We start from the raw sequence: 20,837 nt of genomic DNA, 5'->3' as shown, positions 1-20,837 counted from the left end.
CAAAGTGTAGAGAAGTAAAGCCAAGTTCATGAAAACTCACAAGCCTAAAAACCAGAGCCCAGCAAACTGAAAGGAGTTCCTCTTTGCAAAGCTCACAGAACCTGTAAGCTGGGGTGGAGCAAGTATAGGGGGGAAGAAGGCAGAAACACGTTTCTGTGAACTAAGTGATCTCAAACAAAATTCAGACATGAAAGACCTGCCAATCGACTGCACAAAGAAGACACACAACACTGGGAAGAGATGCTGGAGACCTTCTGGCCCAACCTGGTGCCAAAAATGGGTGGGGCTGTACCTAGGAGCAGCCAAAAGCTTCTACCTCTTGCTCTGAAGTCCCTAACACACAAAAGCCAACCTACAAAGGCAATTCCACCAACTTCTAGTTCTAACAATACATAGCAAATAAGACTACCCAATTTAGGGAGATCTCTTAGATTTGATGGCATTCAAATTAATTTTCAACAGTGGGTTTTGGGAACACTGAATGCATGTAAACATGTTTCTCATAAGAAGGCTAGATTTACTACTGGCACAGAATTGTTTGCATTTGAGTATCTCCTGGCAGTTTTCAAGGATTTTTTTTTTTTTTTTTTGGTGGCATCACCTCCATGAACAGCACAGCTACTGTTACTCTCCAGCTCCAGAAGAGGAAACAATCTCAGAAAAGGATGAGCCAGTTGCCTGTAGCTAGAAGTACTCTGTGGAACCACATACTCAGTCAGGGACTCCAAGTAGCAGACCACTGGTACAGTAGTTGATGCACAGTGCCTAAGGCCAAACACTGACAGGGATGTGTGTTTCCCCCATTGTCCTCCTCCATTATTACAAATTTCTGACTATCTCTCTGAGTCTCAATCAGGAGTATCCAACTTGTGGCTCTTATATAGCATGCATCCCGGGATATCTATAAACGCAGCCTAATACGTTTATAGTCCCCAGTATCATGTCACAATGTGAAAATATTGGACACCCTGATAAACACAATGTTCATCTTTAGAGTAGATTTATTAAGCTATGCATCTTCTACTAAAGGTCATTTCCCAACACAACTCATAACAGTATTTGCACATGTTCGCTTTATAATGACCAATATATGCACATAAGTGACGAAGAACAAACAGAAATTATGTTCATAAGAAGCACAGCCAATTAGCAATCAACAGAATCAACTACTTAGAGTTTAACTCTGTGTTGAAAACTTATGGCTGTGAAGCAATGCTCTCCCTCTATCATTCAGCTTGCTCATCTTCCTCTAATATAAAACACTATAGGATAACTTAAAAAAAAAACTCCCAGTTACTAGCCAAAGTGGTTGAGACTCCTAGAGCATTTAGCCTTTAATCAATAACATTTTATATTTCCAATATGGAAAATATGAAGAATGAAAAATACACTGCAAATTATATTGCCTTAAATTTTTATTAGACAGATGCACACTGTATGACCGTGGGCAAACACAAACACAACCTTCTGAATTGAATTCACTTTGCTTTTTTACACATCACAAGTGCTTCCTCAATAAGGGAAACATCTCTGCTTTAAGAGCAGACCTGCTTGCTAGTTACTAGTAAAATATGGATAAGATAGGTAAGACAGAGGAGCCAGTTAGGAATACCCAATAACCCTTCTAGCTGTGTACTCATCTGCTATTGATTTTTGGCTGCTCAATATCCTCAAGATTTTCACATAATTTTATCACAAAATATAACAAACCAAACTATGTTACTTTCTTTCAATATTGTTAAATATCAGTTGTCTAGATAATCAATCACAAATATGAAGTTTTACCTTCTAGCCACGTATAGAATGATTCTCCTTAAAAACAAAGAAACAAAGAATTTAGTTAAATATTTTAAATATTCATGTATAAACAATAAGACAGGTCATTTGAAGATTACTTCTAGAAATGTCTATTCCTTTAGACCAAATAGCAAAATGGGCCTATGTTTCTAGAAAAACCCACAGATAATTTAAATAGGTCTGGAGAGCATTCTTATAGACATTTTGAATATTAAAATATATGATAAAATATTTAGTGCAAGTAGTAAAATATATCTTATTCACTGGAGGTTTAAATCCAAAAGCATAGGAGCAAACACTTAATAAATCTGTCTGAGGTATCAAGCATAGTATTTAATTACACCAGCAAACCACAAATATAAAAACTAAATTATAATTACTCAATTTTTCCTAAGCCAATAAAGTAATTGGCTCAATTATCTAAGACTAAATTTCAAAGGATAATTTTCAGTGTAATTCTTACTTAGAGTGATTGTGATTCATCTGTATAGGACCTAAGACATCTCCCTGGGACTAAGGGGATGGTGGTAAAGAAACACAGCAGAAAGTTCTAGAGTTCTACTCTACAGCATAATGACTAGAGTTAGTAACTACATGCTGTGTTCCTGCAAACTGCTGAAAGTGTCTGCCACACAAAAAAGCTAAGTATGTAAATACATAGATATAGCACTGATCTTGTTGAGTCATTCCCCAGGACGCATGCTGATAAACACTGCTGATAAACATATGTAAGTTGTCACTAAAAGAGAGAACCATTCCTGGCTCAATAAAGCTCCTGAGCTAGAGAGGAAAAGAAAGGGAATTGCTGCTGTACAGATAACCCAGCCCACAGAGTTGTTCAGTCTCTAGGATAAACCTTGGGAGCTCTTCTGCCTCCTGAGTGGGACCCCACCCCACTCCAAAACACCACAGGCAGCTTTCCCTTGCTAAGGGTTATTACTACCTCACTCACCCAACTTCAACTTCCAGCCCCCAAAAGCTTCCATATGGCCTCTTAATCTGTCCCTTCAGACAACTTCAGGCTTTTCCACTGCAAATAAGTCACACAGGACACTCTAGACTTCCTGTTCAGCTCCAGGCTTGTGCTATTTCTTCCAACAAGCCCTTACTAGCTAATCCTACTGATGGATACCTGCCAGACTTCATCTTAAAGGCCACTTCTTCCAGGAAGCCTTCCTCATCATCCTCTCATGATGCATGAGGGTGCTTTGTTCCAGCATTACTGAGTTACACCTGCTGATAGGGCTGTTTGTCTGAGTTTATGTATGTTGTCTCATCGGTTGTGCATTGCATTTGCTTTCTTGGCTTGCAAAGGGAATGTGTGCATTTTATACATCTTCCCAGTCTGCCAATGAACACAAGTAAGGACTGGAATAATTTTTTGGCTCTTTCACAGCCAAACGCTAGAAAATAGTCTTTAGAAGGTTGAGTACACTATTGGAAATTGACAACGTAACTTTCAAAGTAATAAAGAAGTCACAAGTTACTGATAAAAACAACTTTGCTACATCTCCTTAGACTCTTCAGGTAGATTTTTAAAATCACTGCTCAGTGTGCATGTGGGTGGGAGGTGGGATTCATGAGTGTCACGGCATATGTGGTGTGGAAGTCACAGGACAATCGAAGAGAATCAACTCTCTCATCATGTGGGTCCTCGGGCTTGAACTCAGGCCATCAAGCTTGGCAGCAAGTGTCCTTACCACCAACCTTCAAGATTATATTAACAGGAAATGGGAAACCTGGAAAATGGATCTATTAAACTTTAGGTAAAATGGTCTCTATGCTCTTTTTTTTTTTTTTTTTAAACACAAGACAATTTTGCTATTAAGAAAATCTCATTTTTGATCACCATTCACCATTCATTTCTGGGAAAAATAGGCTAAGCCATCTGCTTCTGGTAAAAAGAAGAAAAACATCAGAGTTCAATAGTAAAAAGGTTCTTCCATGGTTGAAGTAAACAGAAGAGTTTCAACTCACCATCATCTTTCCCTAAAGAAGAAAAGAGAAAGAAATTACAAAATGCCTTAGCCTGCTCAGATCCCAGCCCTCCTAATCTTACTGCATGACTAATCCTCACCGTTAAACTGCTCAGTGTTTCATGAACTCTGATCACTATTGCAGGCATCCTGCAAATAAGCTCTTAACAAAAACACAGGCCAAAGAGTCCAAGATTTCCATATTCTACAAAACAAACAGATGGGAAGGGGAGAAGGAGGAAGAAACTTGGCCTGATGACACAGGTCCATAATCCCAGATACTTGGGAGACTGAGGTAGGACCATCATTACTGAGTTCAAGGCCTGCCTGGGCTATATGAGTTTTAGGCTGGGATGGCAACTCAGTGAGACTCTGCGGGGCTGGGGATATAGCTGTGATAAAACATTAGTATATACATGGCCCCAGGTTCCATCTCCAGCACATTAAAAGATAGGAAGCAACTGAGATGGCCAGAGGCAGCTAGGTTCATACTCATTTATACAGAATATCCTTTGGCCTACACACCACCTCTGCAGACAGCATAGTTTCCATGCTAGGTACTCCTCTAGATGGTTACACGTTTGCCCAGACAACCTGAACTAGAGAGTCAGACATCCTCCCTAGTGGGAGAGACCAGAAGGCTGACCTGGCTGCACTGTTGCCTTTGCCTGATAGATTCTGACCAGAGAGCTTATTTCTCAGAAAAAGGTTCTGTTGCTCAAAACATTTTAGAAAATAGAAGCCTAGAGCTGACACTGCTTCAGGAATAGAGTGGAAGAAACCGCTGGGCGGGCAGAGCCTCCACCACTGTGTCAGGAGAGAACCCACCAATAGCATCAGCCAGAGCTGCAGGCTTCCTTGAACAGCCCAGAAGAGCTGTGCCCACTCTCACTGCCTTGGTTTATCTTTAGTAGTCTGTCCCATGTTTTTTTTTTTTTCTTTTCCTCCCTCTCTTTGTTGATTTCTTTCCCCTCCTCATCTTTCCAGCAGTTTATCTAATTTATGGTAGATGGAAACAAAGTGTTTCTTTGGATTTGACATATTTTGTTAAACAAAAAATACAATAATACAATTCTACTTTGAAACAGCCTCAGAACAGGTCTGAAGAAATGCCTTCCTTAATTTTAACAGCAAACAGAAGATGGACGGATCCCCTATTGTTCTTTATTCAGCTTCTACAGTGTCTCAATTTTTATAACATTTTGTGTAATTAAAACATCAAAGTTGAAAATACAAGTTATAACATAAAAACAGCAAAAGAGACAAAAACTAAGTCATGACTATTCTGTTCATAGTCCCAACCTTACCAGGCAGTTTTGGAATGAGCTTGGAGAATAGCATTTGGCCTTGACAGAGCTAGCATTTAAAAGCACTGCCTATGTTCAACCACTTCACATCTATTTGGGCCTCAGGCCAAAAGGTACAAATCAACATAGGAATTTCAATTTTTTAACTCCATCCTGGCCTAATGGGTAGGTCAGCTACAGTGTCAATCCCAGGGATTAGCTGCTCCTAGGTAAGAAGATAAAGATGTCCTCACTGACCACAGCATGCTACACCATCAGAACAGCACATTAGCTGGCTACACATGTACCTTAAATAGCTGCTTTATAGCAAGAGGTGCATCTGGCACTATAACATTAGTTTCATATGCTATGAGGTACGAGTTCTGGGCAAACACTGAGGTTCTATATGATGAATGGCAGTTGACACTGCTGCCATCTTTACATCAACTGAACTAAACTTAAAATGTAAAATTTTAAGTTCAGGTTCACAATGAGCATGCAAACACTTAATGACCAGCTGGTAATTGGCTATGCAGGGACTGGAGCAGTGTTGAGGGCAGCCAGTCTCCTTCCTGTGCAAAGCATGCTGCACTGGTAGGCACCCCAGGTAGCACAAAGAGCTCGTTACATAAGTCACTGGTGGGGCTCAGTCCCATGTGTTGTGCTCACCTGGCTCCCAGTGTGCACTCTGTGATGAGCCCCTGACTCTCCTTTTAGCTGCACATCATGAACTACAACAGTGGTTCTCAACCTGTGGATCGTGACCTCTTTGGAGTTGAATGACCCTTTCACAAGGGTTGCCTAAGACCATCAGAAAACACAGATACTTACATTATGATTCATAATAGTAGCAAAATTATAGTTGTGAAGTAGCAACAAAAATAATTTTATGTTTGGGGATTGCCACAAAACAACGAACTGTATTAAAGGGTCACAGTATTAGGAAGGTTGAGAACCACTGAACTAGAGGGTTTAAAAACATGGGGACTGGGTCCTCATTCTCTGGCTTCTTAATTTACTGTTGTAGAGCAGGACCTGGGCCTCCAGAATTTGAATTTCTCAGGAAATCTGTGATATGTACAGATCACTCAACATCCTCTAATCCATCCTACACCAAGCTCCTAGTTTAGGCCCTGGCGCAGAGCTCCAGAAGACATCCAGCCTATTGACTCATGCTTGTGTTGATCACTAAAAATAAGTGAAATTTAAAATCATTGTTTTACTTTCCTTCAGCTTGAAAAAGCATGAAATGTATGGGAAACCCACCTCGGCTGGGTGCCAGAGGATTTAAAGGACGATACACAGATCGAGGCCTGAAAAAGAGCACAAAGCTCAGCGGTAAAATGGTTCGGCTTATATGTTTCACCTTTACCAACAGAAACCACCATCTGCCTCCCCGCTCTGGCCCTCCATTACTTGAAGCAGTTTTCTTCGTAGATGCTGTTCCACACCCGCCATGCCGAGGAGCCCTTGTAGCCAGTGTACCGCTCTGGGTTCAGCAGCAGGTCCACATACTGTGCAGCAGGAGATCGTTCATCTGCCAGGAACAAGTGGTAAGGCCACTCAGCCTCAGTACTCACCTACAGCTTGGCACCACAAAGCAGCGACTCCGCAATCATAGAGGTTCCTGATTCAAGTCACTAGCTCACACAGCTGGGTGGGTAGCCCCTGTGACTACACGTGACCCTAAATTTATATAACTTGGACAATTACTGAAGAGAGGAAAGAACAATGTCTTCCTTTCTTTGGCACCTCAAGGTTCACTCAAGTAATGTAACAGAATCAGATTTATGTGGGTTTTTTTTTCCTTTTCCTTTTATAATTATCTACCTCAACAGACTCAGAAATACTATTTTTTTGTTGGTTTGGTTTGATTTTTCAAGACATGGTTTCTCTGTGTAGCCTTGGCTGTTCTGGAACTAGCTCTGTAGACCAGGCTGTACTTGAACTTACAGAAATCCACCTGCCTTCATCTCCAAAGTGCTAGGATTAAAAGCGTGTGCCACCATCACCTGGCAGAAATACTACTTTGTTACATCTTATATTACAAAGGTTCTTTTTATTATTCTCTACAGAATAATTTGGTCATTAGACTTCCTCTCCTTCCTTATAGTATATTTTTCTGTCCGTGAACAAGATCCATAAGATATGAAATGACTGCTGTTCCCATAATCACAGGGGAAACTGGCAGCCTGATTCATGTCCTTCTAGGGCTACCTGCTGCTATCATGATGTAGGAGGAATATATAAGTAACCACAAAGGGTCACCATTAAATGGACTGAATAAAAACAGAAATGGAAACATGATTTTACAGAATTTTAAGATCTTATCTTTAATCCTAATCCCAAACATATTGCACTATAAAAATTTAGGCACAGGAAACAATTTATTTTACAACTGGCTATGAAAAAAATGAACAAGCAGTTTAATTTGACTTGAAGTCATTAATTTTAAAAATCCTAACTTAAAAGAAAGTTCAGGTCATGAGGTTTTTAAAAGCATTGCTTTTTTAGGGCTAAGGATAAAGGGTGCAGCTGAGTGGAAAATGTGCTTGCAACGCTCTGGTTTTTAATACCTGCAAAGCAAATGCAAACATTAAGAGGAAAAAAAGTATGGTGGGTTTTTAGTTTTTGTTTTTATTTTTGGTAATTAAACAATAATAACTGTTAAAATATATTATTTAATTTCTATGTTTTCCAGAGTATGAAAAGACAAGTTTACTGAGTACACATCAAGAGAGCAGTGGCCAGGGCAGGAATAGAATGGCCTGCCTGCTTTTATTTCTAACTTCTATATCTTTGATTTACAAAATTTTATGTATGAGTGTTTTGCCTACACTTATCCTTGTGCCCTACATGTGTGCAGTTCCCACAAAGGCTGAAAGAGGGCATCAGATTCCCTGCAGCTGGAGTAACAGTTTGAGCTGCCACATGAGTTCTAGGAATTGGTCCCAGGTCCACAGGAACCTAGTGCTCTTAAATGCTGAGCCATGTCTCCAGCCCCAGTTATGTATGTATTTTTAATTTCTTTGAGCTGTCTTTTATTTGTTTTTTTTTTTTTGTTTGTTGTGTTTTGTTTTGTTTTTAAGACTGGGTTTCTTTGTGCAGCAGAGCCCTTACTGTCCTGGATTCACTTTGTAGACCAGGCTGGCCTTGATCTCACAGAGATCTGCCTGTCTCTGCCTCCTGTGTGCCACCATGCCTGGCTTCTATGGGCTGTTTTTAAACTCATCTGTAAAGCAGATTCAGTTATATAAAATTTCTTGAATGCCACTTAATGTCAATGTATTCTGATATATTCTGCATATATACACACACATATATGTACATATACACATATTATATATACAATTGCATATATACACAGACTACATGTACATATACACACATTCGTTATATATACATACAAGTGTATAAATACACATATACAGACTATATGTATATAGTATATAGACTATATATATGCATATATATAAAACTCACTTAACAATTATAAAGGAAAAAGATTCCGATATCAAACTCTGACAATTTATAATATATTTTAGTGGGTCAGCAATGTAACTCAAAAGGATACTTGCCTAGCATGTGTGAAGCCCTGGGTTTGATACTCTGCACCACCAATGTGTGCGTGCGCACACGCGCATACGCACACACACACACACACAAATCATCTAATATATTTTAAGGAAGTTTAAAAAGAAAAGTGTATAACCAATTATGGTTGTTTTAAAAAATGAAGCTTTTGTTCTTCGTTTTCCTTAATTTCAGAAATGTTTTAATACTGTTTTGAAATCATGAAAAGGGTAGAGTTTGCTACCTTATGCATGGCTGAGTGTAGCCTGATGCTGGGAAGGACGATGTTCTGGAAGGCCACAGTGCATGTGCTCCAGCACTGCTTTCACAGCACCCTGCAGATCTGAGAGCATGCCACAGAGCGTCTATAAAACCCCCAATATTTCTATTTGGTATTTACTAAAAAGGCCTGTCTATCTGTGATCTATATACTGGTAAGAACTTCTTCAGTGTGGCTAGTTCCCATACTGGTGCTGCAGCCATTCCCTGCCCCCGGGGCCAGGATGACATCAAGTCTAACTCATTTGAATACAAATTATATTCTCAACTCTGGCCTATAACCTCTATGTCCCTCTCCCTGAAAATTTTCTTCCCTCTACAAAGCTATCTTTTCTATTTGACCATGCTAATCATTATCTAGGGATCCAAAGATTAAGATTCTGTTATTCCTAATTTTGGAAATTCATCAAACTAAATGAATATGTTTTCTAATATGGCGTTGTTCCAAATGAATTTTCCTCTCCCTGTCTTAATTTAGTAGCAGTGTTATGAGGTTGCACCTCATTTTCTTGTGTATCAAACACAACCCAATCCCTTTACCCATATATTTTTTAAAGCATAGATAGGTCGGCTCACAGTGCAGACTTGAGGCATATGTTACAGATTAAACAAGATTCTTGGTTGAGAATATATAGCCTATTACCAATCTTACCTAATTTGTCCCAAATTCACTGCAAAATATGGTCTGCACACTTGAGGAGAATCCATAGTTTATAAAGCTCAAGTAATCATGACACACCCAGATTTGGAAATGACTATCTATTTTGAACAATGTTTTCAATTTATTAATGAGCATGCTCTATCCATTAGATTACTTACACTATTAATGAACCAATTACTTATTCAGCCAAGTATTCGTTAAGGATTTCCATGTCCACGTACAAGTCTGGACATTAAGAATACAATACTGAGCCAAAACGCCAAGTCCTTGTCCACAGTCCACCTGAAGCAGGTGGACAGCACACAAATCAAGCCTTGTATGTACTCAGAAACATGTTGGAAAGTGAGCTGGGCAGAAACCAGCAGTGTGGTGTCTGAGTGAAGACAGGTGACATCTGGGCAGACGCATGAACCAAGGGAAGCAGACAGCTGTGTGCAATGGCAGCAAGGGGAACATGGAGATCAGCTTGCTTTAGTGGGTATTAAATGTGGGAAGCTGAAGCTATCACCCTCGCTAAGATGGCGCCTGGCAACCTGCCAGGCAGGATGACTTGCAATTCTGCTCCTGGTAAACAAGTCCTTATTTGGGTTGTGGTCCGTGCTTTGCTCTGACGTATGCATCCCGCCTTGTCGGGAACCAATTGGAGCTACCGACATAAGGGCTGCCGATTGGTTGAGGCAGAAGATATAAAGGGGCGCGGAGGTGTTGGGGGAGGAGAAGGGAGAAAGGAGAAAAGAAAAGAAGAAGCTTGCTGAAAAGGTTCCTGAATAAACTGCCTGGAGAAGAATGTTCGAGTCGCGTCCTTATTTTCCGCTGGTCGGAAGGGTCGCGACAATTAAAGCACAAAACTATTTAAAACCTACTCTTTGACCTACAGGGCTCCCCTTCCTTCTAAATAGAGACAGCAGCACCAACAAAACACCAGGGATAGGGGCAATATAGGTACTTTCAGGAATAAATTTTGGATTCTTGAGATTTTAATTTTAATCCACTGAAATTACAAACCAGGTATCCCTAAACAATAAAAAGCCTGCAGGGCTTGGCAACAATAAACCCTGCAGGTATAAACCACTGGGCACAGCAGACACTGCTGTTCAGAAGAATGGTTAAGTGGCATAGTTTCATATACATAAAATTACATACAAGTCTTCGGTATTTTATTTTATATTTTATATTTAATTTTTAGTCTTAGGTATTTTAAATTGACAACCTGAAAAATATTCAAGGTAGAGCTAAGGAGATGTCTAAGTAGATAAACATTTGCCACAAAAGTATAAGGACCAGAATTTGTATGCCAAGAGCATACATTGGCAGCTGTGGGCCACCGCTAGAACTCAGGAGGCAGAGCTAGGGCTCCGGGAGCAAGAGGGCTGGACTAGCTGCATTCAGTGAGCTCTGGTTCAGCTGACAGACCCTGCTTCAATAAATATTGTTACAGAATATGCCTTCCAATTTTACAATTTAAGAAACCAATGATTTTTTTATTATTTGGTTTTTTCCAGACAATGTTCCTTGGTGTAGTTCTGGAATTTACTTTGTAGACCTGAAACTCAAGAGATCTTTCTGCCACTCCCTCTCTTACACGCATGTTTCAGCAAGTCTGGTGAAAAAAACATTAAAAAAAAAATGGTTAAGCTGGGCATGGTAGCTGAATAAGAATGGTCCGCAAGGGTTCATATATTTGAATGCTGGCCATCAGGGAATGGGACTACTTGAGAGGGATTAGGTGGTATGTCCTTGTTGGAGGAAGAGTGTCACTGGAGGTGGACTTTGAGATTTTAAAGGCCCAAGCCAGGCTAAGTGGCTCTCTCTCTCTTCCTGCTGCCTTTGGATTCAGATGTAGAACTCTCAGCTACTATGTCTACTCACCATGAGGATAATGGACTAAACCTCTGAAACTGTAAACAAGCCCCAACTAAATGATTTCTTTTATAAAACTTGCCACGGTCATGGTGTTTCTTCATAGCAATAGAACACTGACTAAGACAGTGGTACATGCCTTTCCCAGCACCCAGGTGTCAGAGGCAGATGGATCACTAAGACTTCAAAGCTAATTTGTTCTACGTAGTGAGTTCTAGGTTATCCAGGGCTACACACAGATAATCTATCTAAAAAAAAATTACTAACACTATGTTAATGACAGGTAACCTAACACATCAGCTTAACAATTTTCCTGCAGACTGATAGGATATAGGTGTTTGTGGTGAGGGTTTTTTTTTTCCCTCTCTTCTTTAAACCCAGTACGCAGAAGTGTGTGCATGTGCCATAGCATGCATGTAGAGACCAGAGGGCAGCTTTGGTTGTTGGTCTTTGCCTTTAGATAAAGTCCCTTGCTGCTTACTATGTTCAGCTTTATATGAGTGCTGAGGATTCAAACCCAGATCCTTGGGTTTGCAAGACAAGTGCTTTATCCACTGAGCCATATCTTCAACCCTGAATAGAGTTTTATGAGATGCCTATTTTGAATGTAATATATAATCACAGAATATATTATTATGAAAGTCTCCAAAATAACCATGCTTGATTTTTTTTAACTGAAAGAAATGATTATAGTGGGTTTGTTTCGTTGGTACATCTTTTTAAGATGAGGGTTTCATGTAGCCATGCTAGACTTGAATTCTATGTAGCCGAGGATGACTTTGAGTTCCTGATCCTCCCTCCTCCATATCCCAAGTTCAGGGATCACAAGCATGACTTGTAGCACTTAGAAATACCTATGGTTCTAAGCACTCATCATACTTGAATGTAAACCTCAGCAAATGAAAGAATAGTGACATAAAATAAACAGTGACAAGTACTTGAGGTACTTCCACTCAAGTAGAGAGATAGCAGCCAGAGAACATAGCTCTGACAAAACCACCAATTCTAAGCACCACAATAGAGACATTTCACATTGCACTGGTTATATATTGGTATATCCAGAAAAACCATGGTAACACTCCAGCTCAGTTCTCATCTTAATTCTGCTACAGCAGGAGCCCTCAATAAGTGTCTCCATTTTAACATTTATCACAGCATAGTTTTGTGTGGCATCTGAAAGAGAACAGTCCCCAGACTCATATGTTTGAATACTTGGTCTCCAGTTAGTGGAACTGTTTGGGAAGGATCAGAAGATATGGCCTCATTGGAGGAAGCGGGTCACTTGGGGTGGACTCAGATGTTTCAAAAGACTCCAGCCATTCCTGGTGTTCCGTCTCTCTGCCTTGTGCTTGAGGATCAAGACGTAAGCTCTCAGCTATTCCTACCACCATGCCTTCAGTCTACCACCATGGACTCCTGCCCTCTGAATCTGTTAAGTCCAATTAAATGCTTTCTCTTACAAGTTGCCTTGGTCAAGGGGTTTTATCACAGCAGTAGAAAACTAACTAGACAATCTGAGAATCTTCTTCAAATCCTTACAAAGCAGTATGACACCTTAGCTCCCTAAAGGGAAGTTTCTGCTTCCCAAGTTCCATTACCATCTGCGTAGGATGAGTCTCATGTTCTTTCCCACTTCCCACAAGTTAACAGTACAGTAAAAAGTGGAGAGAGGCCAAATAAATAACTGAATACACAGCACAGTAGAAATATTCGCAGGCAATTTTGAGTTACTGTAATTTTCTTTTGCTAAGGGAAGTGGAAGTTACATGGCTGGCCAGTGTCCTTCCAATCAGCCTTCCAAGGGGTGCTTGGAAAGAGAGGGCTATGGTAAAGTCAAGTCAGCGTCCTCCATCCTGCAGGGGAATGATATAGGTTCTCATGGCCTGCTCCGAGAACTGAGTGATCTGAAGTGAAGGCCCACAGGAGACGGCATACTGGAACATTAAGAATACGTTTGGGACTCAGATCTAGGGCTGAATCATGCCTCAGCATCTTGCTGTTATATGACCTTGAGTAAGTTTGTTGCTTTTTGAAGCTGAAGTTTCTCAGCCATAGAACAGTATGCATATACCAAGGAAGCTGTAAGATCAGAAAGAAATAATATATCTATAGCACTAACACAGGGCCTCAAACATCTCTCTCAATTAATATCACTATCAATAGTAAGGTCTCCACAGAAAAAGCTAGTATGAAAGCACTAACTCAGGTCATATTTTCAATAGTTCAAGTGTCTTATAAAAGGCTTCAGGTTAAAGTGATGATGACAACTTATTTTATTACCATCAAGTTCACAAAAATGGTCCTGTGAATCGTCATATCTCGCCCAGTCAATGAATGCTTCTTTGCTTTCATTACTATAAGAAGGAGGAACAAAAAAAAAAAAAAATTACATTTGGAGCTGAAATTTAACATTGTACTCTAGTGAACAAAAATAGAGATCATTTTTTCAAAAGATGATGCCACAAATTCTAGCAATTGTTAAATGAAGGAATGATAAAAGCAATTCATATGAAAATCAGAGCTATCAATATCTATGAGTTGTTTATATTTCCTAACTATACTACTTTAATTCTTTTTGTTTGTTTGTTTTTTTGAAACAGGGTTTCTCTGTTTTAACCCTGACTGTCCTGGACTCACTTAGCTGGCCAGGCTAGCCTTGAACTCACAGAGATTCGTCTGCCTCTGCCTCCTAAATGCTGAGATTAAAGTTAAAATTATTCTTAGCCCTAGTTTTCTTTTCAGTAATTTGAATGTAATTTACAAAATATATAACAACCAACTGTAGTAATGTTGTTCTTTCAAATAGAACCTCAGCTTGTTTTCTGGATTCTTTAAATTTAAGTTGCTTCTATATTTATAGACCCCCCCAAATACCAAGAACTTTATTGTGTTAACTAATTTATGCTGCATGGGATCACCTCTGCATACTAGCCTAGCCCTCTAACCACACAGCTGACACTTCAACACTTGCATTTTTTAAACAGGGTGTTGTCATATAATTTAGACTCGCTTCAATTTCCAAATCCTCCTGCCTCCACCTCCCAAGTGCTGGGATTGCAGGTATGCACCACCCATGTTGGCAAGAGCTGCATTGTTTCCTTCTCCCTGTGGTCTATCATTATTTTATATTCCACCTGACATTTTAAAAAAATCTGTGGTAATGAGTTCTAATGTAAGAACCAATCACATTCATTCAATACACTCTGACCCACACCTGCTCTAATCTATATTCAGGCCTTCTCATTCTTTAATACACAATGGTAACAATAATTAAAAAAGTTCAGGTGCTATCCTATCCTTCATTCACTATACAAAAGGGGAAAAATAACAGGCAAAAATATGAGAAAACATAGGATGAGGAAGTGTGAGTGGACACAAGGCTGGCCTTAATTGTGACCTCATTCCATGGCATATATCCAACTATGAAGCTATACATTTCAAATATGTACATCACACTATGTGTCAAGTACACTTCAAAATAAAGTTGTTTAAAATTATAGTATGAATTGTCAGAGGAATGCAGAACTAGGATAACTCTCTCTGCCCGCCCCATGTGTATGTGTGTGTGTGTGTGTGTGTGTGTGTGTGTGTGTGTGTGTTTGTGTGTGTTTGTGTGTGTATTTATACATGTGAGCATGCTAGTGCCATGGTGCACATGTACAGGTCAGAGGACAACTGGGGAGTCAGTTCTCTCTTTTCACCTTGTTTTGAGGCAGGGTCTTTCTGTTGCCATATGTGTACTCCAGCTAGCTGCCCCTGGGCTTCCAGCCTATTCTCCTATACCCACCTCCCATTTTGCCAAAAGAATACTGGAATTACAGATGTGCATCACTAGATCTGGCATTTCACATGGGCCCCAAGGATCAAACTCATATTGTCAAGTTTGTGTAGCAAGTGCTTTTACCTACTGAGCTATCTTATATACTACTAGTGACAATGTGATTTGCTATAGTATTTTGAGAAACCATTTGGAAGTTCTTAACTCCACTTTTAGGATTATTCTCTTAGAAATGCACACAGGTATGACCCAATTGTTTTTAAAATGGCCTCTAAGTGGAAAGCATCTAGCTATCAATAGTAGGATTCCAACAATACTATAGAATATTATGTGCCAACAAAAACGAGTGTTTATATGCTCAAGAACATGAAGGAAGCCTCAAACATACTTTAAAGAAGACAGACCCAAGATGGATGTGATGCCACAGACCAGTAATCCCTGAACTTGAGAGGCTAAGAAGGCAGGAGAATCATGAATTACAGGCTAGCCTAAGATCTCACCTTAAAAAAAAAAAAAAGAGGTGGTGGAGAAGTCTAGGCATGGTGGTGCATATCTTTAATCCCAGTACTTCTGCCTCAGAAGGCAGAGCTAGGCAGATCTCTCAGGGTGAGGACAGCGTGGCCTGCATAGTGAATTCCAGAGCAGCCAGGGCTATAAAGTAAGACACTGTCTCAAACAAAACAAAACAAAGAAGCAAACAAAACCAAAAATTAAAAAAAAAAAAACACCCACAAATACAAAGGAACACATTTTAGATTATTCTACTTGTATAAATGAATAACACTAATTTCTAATCATGGTGAATTTTGGAAGGTGGTAGCAGCTAGGAGAGTTCACAGGGTCATCTGGGTAGTATGGACACTATGCTAGGTTACAGCTATAAAGTTCACACTGTTCACATGTCTTAATTGTTCCCATATTATACTTAAAGTTAATTTTAAAAGCTTCTCATAGGAGAAAAAAGAGAGCAGGAGAGTAAAATGTAATGCACTTACACAATGAAAACATCTATCAGTTAAAGGAACTAGATAAATCTGTTTCAACAGAAGCCTTGAAAGCAAATGTACAGTCAAGAAAAAAATAAAAAGAGGACCAGGAATATAGTTCAGAGGCAGAAAACATGTCTAATATAGGTGAGGCCCTAGGTTCGGTACACAGGCCACAAATAAACATTACATTAAAATGTTGACATGTGAAGAGCAATTTTGTAGCTGTTTTTCTATTATCCTTTCAACTTTTCTACATTAAAATTTTAATGGTAAATAATGTAGACTATTATCTTCATATAACAAATATAATATAAAGACCATTAATGTTATGATTTAATAGCAATTATAAATTTTAAAAGAATTTATGAATATTGCAACCCAACTATAAGTTACACTGAGTCACTTTATACTGAATAATCTGAGTTTATTATCAATTATGCTGACCTTTAAAAGCAAGTTTCTGTTTAGACCAAATAAGAAGAAGCCATCATAAAAAATGATGAAACTTAAATTAGGTCAACAGCAATTTTCATTACTGAAAATACACAGACTGGATTCCTGCCTATTAGAGACTCAGAGGCTCAGGCTCCTCCCACACAGTGCTCCTGAGGAGCACAAAGTGCTGCCAGGCCACCCGTCCTCTGCAGTTAGTGAATTATTACTGAGGATAAAATAGGCCAAAGGATGCAGACATTATAGATTGTTCACTAGCTGAAAATTTAATGTTTAAGTAAAAATATTTTATTAAAATAACAAGCTAGGCAGTGGTGGTGCAAGCCTTTACTCCCAGCACTCAGGAGGCAGAAGCAGGCAGATATTTGAGGCCAGCTTGGCCAACAAAGTGAATTCCAGAACAGCCAGAGCTACACAAAGAACCCTGTCTCAAAAAGAAAATCACAAACAGTCACTGATGTAAACAAACTACGTACAACTAAACTTGCCTTAATGTGCTGTTGATGGCCCCCAGCTTGTTAGCCTGCTCACAGTCCTCCAGGTCTAGGGTGCTGTTTACCGCTCCCAAGTACTATAAGAAAGTGCGTATGTGGTTAACTGACAGGGATTAGCTCCTCTTTAGTGACAATCAATCATGACACGTTCTATCACCAAAATCCTTAGAGTAAAAAAGACTTTTTTTTTTTAAGAAGGCATGAATCTCTACCCATTAAGTGAACAATGGCATTAAGAAGGCAAGAGTGTACTGGTGATGATGTCATCTGGGAAAGAAATTGGATAAATATGTATCTAGAGTTTTACAAACACATAAATCCTTAGAACAGCTGTCTTCAACTTATACCATATCCCAAGGCAACTTTGTTTTTCGAAACAGTGCCTGTGTAGTCTTGGCTGTCCTAGACTCACTTTGTAGACCAGGCTGGCCTCTAACTCCTAGAGATCTGCCTGCTTCTGCCCCCCAGAGTGCTGGGATTACAGGTGTGTACCACCATGCCCAGATAACTTTTTTAAACATCTTTTTTTTTTACAACCATCTTATTGTTTTGTATAATTTTAAAATTCTGCGATATACAGAACCTATGGTCCCTATGATCCAGCATCCTACTTAAAAAAAAAAAAAAAAAAAAGATTTATTTATTTATTATGTATACAATGTTCTGCCTGCATGTGTGCCTGCCTGTCAGAAGAGGGCACCAGATCTCATTACAGATCGTTGTGAACCTCCATGTGCTTGCTGGGAATTAAACTAAGGACCTCTGGAAGAGCAGACAGTGCTCTTAACTGCTGAGCCATCTCTCTAGCCCCCCAGCATCCAACTTGTATACACAGCACCAAGGAAACTTTCATGTATTCACAATGAGACCAGGGAAAAAAGTGCCAGTATTTCACTATAAGAGCAAAGAAAGAACCAGAATGACTGAAATGTTCATGTGCAGGTGGCTACTGTTAGTTATACCAATGACTAAAATGTAGCTATAAAGATGAATGCACAAGATCTGATATGCCAACAGAGACAGAGGCTTAGAAGCAAAAATGCTGAGCCAAAACATAAGCTAAAAAGTATTTACAACTTGAAATCTATATTTATAAAATTATTTTTCACTTTCCATAAAATAATCTATATATATATTGTACTGCAGATACATGCCCTGAAAATGTGTTACTTAGACAGGCACATAGGTAGTAGGAGTAGAACACTTAAGTCACTGCAGAAAGTGGCTGCCTCTGGGAAGAGGAAGTAAAATGGGATTAGAACAGTGTTGGGGAGTGGACTGCCTTGATGCTACTTTGTTTATTAAAGCTTTGAAACCAAAGTAAATATGAGCAAGTAAACATCAACAATGCATGGGAGAGATGGACAGAATAAAGAAACAGTACAAAAGGAAAAGGACGTGAGAGGGGGAAATCTTCATCATTTATGTGCAGCAGTGGAAAGTGAGTTAACTGCCAGCTAAGAACATCGCCTACCCCACCCCACCCTATCCCCCCAAAAAACACAACAAATACCCTAACACCATTTCTAAGTGCTTGGCTCCAAATATCTTGGTAATAATTTTCTTTATACAATATAATCTGAATCTAAAAGAGACACTAATTGAAACTAAAGACTGAAAATAGCTACTAGTATTTTTGCTGCAGTTACAGTTTAGTCTTTCTATCTAGAGATTCTGTAAACAGATGTAATTTCAAAAGAAGCCAGGCATGCAGAGCCTCACTGCTTAATTCAAGAGTTAGCAATTTGAACTCTGAGGTCAAGTGCCCCCATTCCAGGCTAAATTCATGCCTTTCTACTGCCCCCATTATCCAAAAGTATTCAAGAAAGAAAAATAACTCACCTTATTTGAATGGCCAGCTTTAATTCCAACTGGAATTTTACTCTTAAAAAAAAAAAAAAAAAAAAAAACATTACTTAGAAGACAGTCAGAAGGGATGGTTGCTATCAGAGGGAACGGAGGGGAACAAAATGCATCTGTCTTTTTTTGCTTCTTATGTTATGACTTGTCTCTAAAAACTAAAACAAACTATGTTTTATGTGTGTGAATGTTTTGCCTGCATATATGTGTAAGTATTATAGCTCTGAAGGGGTAGTATCCTGGCAGTCAGGAGCCAAGAAATACCACGAAGTCACACAGCACAACAAACCTCACACAAGAGATTTATTGGGAGGGAAAAGCCCAGGAGGGCAGTTGCTTGGTGAGAAACAGCAGGGAACTGAGCAGACAGGCTTTATAGGGAGTTTCTTGCGGGGGTGGTGGGGGGAGCGGGGGTGGTAGTGGTGGTGGTGGTGGGGTGGTAACACACTAACAGGGATGGGCAGAGCTTTCTAAGGTGATTTCCAGAGTGAGGATTGGTGGGATTGCTTGGGGAAGCTCAGGGATTGGTGGTTTTCCTGTTCAGGGATTGGTGGGTTCCTGTGGCAAATTCAGAGATTGGTGGATTTTCCTGTTTGGGGATTGATGGGATTTTTTTTTCCTTGTAAGGCAGGACCTGCCACTCCTCTGCATCAGGCTGGGAATAACCATCACAGCTGTTAGAACACAAACATTAGGATAATTAAGGAAGTCTGGGGGTTGGACCTGACCACTAAAGTGCCTAAAGTGTGTGAGGGGGAGCCACTGGCCGTTTTCCTAAGTTGAGGGTTTACAAACTTTACAAAGTACACAAAGTTTACAAAGGGAGTCCCTGCCTGTTGCTTGAGTTGGTGTGAGTAACCAACATTCTCCCTTTTGTTTACTTTTGATAAAGTCCGGGGTCGGAAAGGAGGGTGACATTATTAGATTACTTCCTGCTGATAAGGGGCAGTTCCTTGGTTTGCTTTTTGCTGTCAGGATATAATCTGTGTTGTAGGCCTCTGGCTCCACAGCTAGGGCCCAGTAATCCTGTAATAGCAACTGATTAGAAGTCTGGTGAGAAGTCTTTCATTGGAGAAATTTAGACAAGAAGTTTATGAAGCAGGGTGTTATTAGTAGGATTAAGAAAAGAAGGAGAAGCAGGGTTAAGGTATCCAATTCCGTACTAGACTGTCAATGATCCACTGAGCAGAGGTATCAAGCTGCTTCTTACTTTTTTTTTTTTTTGAGATCCATCTGGAGTTGTCAAATCATTTACTATACCCAAATGGTTAGTATAGAAGCAACAATCCTCCCTAAAAGAGACAAAGGCCACCTCTCTCTGCTATTAGTAAATCTAATCCTCATTGATTTTTCTAACACTACTGAGGCCAGTGAGTCTGTCTGGCCTTGGAAGGTAAGGATGGTCTGAGCCACCCCTGGTGTAGATATGGATGAACTGAGAGGGAAACTCTGTGGTAAATAGCTAGAGAAGCAGTCAGTCCTGTCACTCCAGTGGTCACGCCAGTGGTTATGCCCAGGACTGCTAGAAAGGGTATGATATAAATTACTCGTTTATCATGTTGTGCCTCTAGAAACCTGGTAACTGGAATTGGCAAGAGTTCTTCACTGGGTTTCACCAGTTTGGGGAAAAAAGGAACACCAGAGCCCAAGCCCAGATCATCCAGCAGGTAGGCAGTGGTATGCAGGAATGTTGTAGATAGCTGAGGCATTGTGAATGTTTGGACATAGGAGTTGGATGGTAGTACTAATGGTTAGGGTATTATTACAGTCTGTGGACTCCAGTGTACCCACAAAGTGTCTTCCTAAAGAGCTAAAGCAGTCTGTGATACCA

General features: G+C 39.8%; 1 protein-coding gene across 1 annotated transcript in view; it reads right to left on the bottom strand.

Moving 5' to 3' along the window:
- Positions 1-20,837, bottom strand: part of Ero1b (endoplasmic reticulum oxidoreductase 1 beta) — a 46,104-nt gene that overhangs the window by 9,836 nt on the left and 15,431 nt on the right. Inside the window, exons 4-10 of the mRNA XM_051167774.1 lie at positions 18,989-19,030; positions 17,141-17,223; positions 13,713-13,786; positions 6,476-6,596; positions 6,326-6,372; positions 3,775-3,786; positions 1,786-1,812 (exon numbers count right to left, since the gene is read on the bottom strand). Coding sequence (XP_051023731.1) covers positions 1,786-1,812; positions 3,775-3,786; positions 6,326-6,372; positions 6,476-6,596; positions 13,713-13,786; positions 17,141-17,223; positions 18,989-19,030 — 406 coding nt within the window. The remainder of the gene's footprint in view (positions 1-1,785; positions 1,813-3,774; positions 3,787-6,325; positions 6,373-6,475; positions 6,597-13,712; positions 13,787-17,140; positions 17,224-18,988; positions 19,031-20,837) is intronic.

The sequence above is a fragment of the Acomys russatus genome, chromosome 3, assembly GCF_903995435.1.
Source record: "Acomys russatus chromosome 3, mAcoRus1.1, whole genome shotgun sequence".
Lineage (NCBI taxonomy): Eukaryota > Metazoa > Chordata > Mammalia > Rodentia > Muridae > Acomys > Acomys russatus.
The sequence above is the reverse complement of the archived record's forward strand: the minus strand, read 5'-3'. Positions and strand labels throughout refer to the sequence as shown.